The sequence below is a fragment of the Sinocyclocheilus grahami genome, unplaced genomic scaffold (genome assembly GCF_001515645.1).
Source record: "Sinocyclocheilus grahami isolate Dianchi unplaced genomic scaffold, SAMN03320097.WGS_v1.1 scaffold62.1, whole genome shotgun sequence".
NCBI classification, from domain to species: Eukaryota; Metazoa; Chordata; class Actinopteri; order Cypriniformes; family Cyprinidae; genus Sinocyclocheilus; species Sinocyclocheilus grahami.
Genome location: NW_015505241.1, coordinates 2,007,740 through 2,011,070, shown reverse-complemented (window position 1 = coordinate 2,011,070; position 3,331 = coordinate 2,007,740). Strand labels below are relative to the sequence as shown.

At 42.5% G+C, this 3,331-nt stretch overlaps 1 protein-coding gene across 1 annotated transcript in view; it reads right to left on the bottom strand.

The window, feature by feature from the left end:
- The window catches only part of LOC107584712 (solute carrier organic anion transporter family member 1C1-like), a 43,344-nt gene that overhangs the window by 24,735 nt on the left and 15,278 nt on the right, over positions 1 to 3,331 (bottom strand). The window contains exons 3-5 of the mRNA XM_016271418.1: positions 1,917 to 2,058; positions 1,488 to 1,620; positions 1,210 to 1,334 (exon numbers count right to left, since the gene is read on the bottom strand). Of these exons, the coding sequence (XP_016126904.1) occupies positions 1,210 to 1,334; positions 1,488 to 1,620; positions 1,917 to 2,058 (400 nt within the window). The remainder of the gene's footprint in view (positions 1 to 1,209; positions 1,335 to 1,487; positions 1,621 to 1,916; positions 2,059 to 3,331) is intronic.

Sequence of the window (3,331 nt, the reverse complement as noted above, 5' to 3'; positions counted from 1 at the left end):
GTGGATGCCATCACCCTGGCTTATCAGGCACAGGGTGTGCCCTGCCCGTTCAGGTTGCAAGCTCACTCAACTAGAAGTGTTGCATCCTCCTGGGCGCTGGCTCGTGGCCCCTCGCTGGTGGATATCTGTAGAGCTGCGGGCTGGGCGACCCCTAACACGTTCGCTAGATTCTATAGCCTTCGTGTGGAGCCGGTATCCTGCTGTGTTCTCACCTCAAACGGGTAGAAGCACTGAGAGGCCCCGGCTTCGGTTCGGCTTGTAAAAACCACTCCGGAGAGTCCATATAGTAGACCCTGTTGAGCTCCCCCGTCCCCTCGGCAGCCAGACGTGGCGGAGCGTCCGGCGCCAGGCCTTCACTCGTTGAATCCTCGAGAACCAGTAGAAGGCTTGGTTCCATATGTAAGGCCTAAGTGGATCCCATATGTGTAAAGTCCACGGTATAGCCTGGAGCCCGTGTTTCCCCGGCAGACTTCTGTCATTCCAAGAGAGTTACAATCACCTCCATTCTTCCATATGCACCTAAGTAATGTTCATATGTGTATTGCTTCCGAAACCTCCTTCGGGAAGGTTGAAGCTTCCGTAACGTCCCTGTTCCAAGTAGAACGGGTACGTTTTCCCAGTGTTATCCAGTCTTACTCAGTGGGTAGTGCCATAGCAGCAGTAGCTGGTCTTCTTGTGCAAGCCCTGGCCTACGCCAAAAAGTAGGGGCACAGGTGGCTTCCACAGGACACTGGAAGGGGCAGTAGCTGTGGCCTTTTGGTAGGATCCCAATTTCGTCTGTCATCCGACGTGACGTCAAGAGTGACCGACTGAAAGGGAACGTCTCGGTTACGTATGGTAACCCTCATTCCCTGAAGGAGGGAACGGAGACGTCACATCCCGTCGCCACAGCTCCTGTACCACCGCTGAGCGGCCGGGTCACCGGCTCGGCTCCTCAGCGAAAACCTGAATATGCGCTGCATCTGCTGCCTACTTATACTCACGCTGTGATCAGCGGCAGCTGGATGCAATAATCGCATGCCAATGTGCATTGGCTCGTTTAGTTTACACTCGAAGTAGATTGGTCTCTCTAAGCGAGATCCCAATTTCGTCGGTCATCCGACGTGACGTCTCCATTCCCTCCTTCAGGGAACGAGGGTTACCATACGTAACCGAGACATTTAATCTCTTATCTGAGGTCTGTCTCAGGGTCAGGGCTGAACAACTTACCTGCTTGAATATCCACTGTGGGAATTTCATTATCATGTGTAAGACTCCTATTGGTTAAGCATGGTAGAATACTCTCTGTATCATTAGAGGCGGAGAAATGTGAAATTGATGTCTCGTATTTGTACCTGTGTAAAACAAACACACATTTGACACTTATTATTTGTCTTATAATTTTAATTTAGAAACATAGTCTTGTTGACACAAACATGGTAACTAAAGTAGTTTATAGAGCAGTTGACCAGTGTTAAAAAATATATATATAATAATCCTAAACTTACGGTCCTTGGAAGAAATGTGGTGCCGCAGTTATGAAGGATCCCATGGCCATAATTAAACATCCAGCTCCTATGAGTCGTGGTCTATGAAGCTTAGCGCCAAAGTAACTTACAAAAGCTATTACAAACAAATTACCTGAAAAGAACCAAAAATGGTATCCTATTAAAATCACAGATTTTGACAAGGTGATGATATCATTTGAATTTGTACAATGTGATTCAGATGGAGAAGTAAGATTTTTAGAAGGAAAAAAAAATCCACCCCCACATTATGGGGCATAAGAAACGTACTAATGAGATATAACAAATTTGCCACCAATTCACCAAAACGTAAAAGACTAGTTACAAATTACGATTAGAGTATGTGGGTATATGCTTTGTTTTAAGCATTCTGCTACATTTAGGCCCAAAATGTGTCATTTGTATGCTTACCAACTTCAAAACTTCCATCAATGAATCCAATTAGTGAGCTAGGAATGTCAAAACGTCTCTCAATCTGTGTGACAGAGCTCTTCATGTAGCTGCCCTGAAATGCTTTGGCAAAGTACACAAAACCCATGGCAGCCAAAAACATCTGAAGAAGACACACACACACACATTTGGTTAACAGTTCATGTAACTAAAACCCATTATGAGTTTATACACTAACAAACTATATTTTTTTTACTTTTCTGAAGAAATGCAAAGTCGCCATTATGATGCTAAGATATTGTGGGTGGTCCCTAACATGTTGCTAAGTTGTTTTTAGGGTAGTCCCTAATTTTATATATGCTGTTTAGAGACATGCCATATTAATTACATGGTATGGTATTTCAACCCAATCTCTGTATGAGAAGCATGAACAGATCATACGAAAACATAATAATGAGACTGACATACATACTAATTTAATAATTTGCCAAGTCTAAACTAGTTGATTGTTCTTAGATAGTTTAAGATGGATTGAGTTGGTGTAGGTTGGTCTTTCCAGGCTGATCTTCAGCTGACCACCTGAAAAGTGCCCCCTAAAACAAGCCAACCACACCTGAATCAAACTGAAGTACATTTTGTAAATAGTTTTATGGAACCAATGGCAAACACTCACAGGTTGACCATTAAAAATTACAAATTACTTTGAAAATGACCAACAAAAAAAATGCCATTTATAACATTTGTGTTCTTATAATTGTTCTTATCATAACATAAGTGTAAATATCATTGAATTCAGCACTTATTCAATGCTAAACAAGACAGATGGACTTAGCAGTGACACATATGAGTAACCCACATTTTGATGACTAGTAAAACCAATTTCTCTACCATCAGATTGCCATTGTATGTTCATGTTACACGAGTTAACTATTAAAAAGTTGTAGTTTGTGTCAGAAGCCATGCCACTGATTAGTTTACACAAAAGGAAGTACACTAATCATCAACTGCCACTAAAACTAAAACTCTGACTTTGCTCCAAACATTGACCTTCTAGAGACTCTTTTTTTTCAAAGCGATAAGCGATAAGGTCAGAAAATGTCCTAGTAGAATATTGTTTGGAATGGGAACATCCTCATGGCTTGAGTAACATTTTTGCAGTTGAGTAACATTTGTGTGTTGGAGAGTTAAAGGGACCCAAAACTCACCAAAATGAATCATTTACCCTGATGTCATCCCAAAGCTGTATGATAGCATATATATATATATATATATATATATATATATATATACGTCTCGGTTACGTATGGTAACCCTCATTCCCTGAAGGAGGGAACAGAGACGTCACGTCCCGTCGCCACAGCTCCTGTACCACCGCTGAGCGGCCGGGTCACCGGCTCGGCTCCTCAGCAAAAACCTGAATATGCGCTGCATCTGCT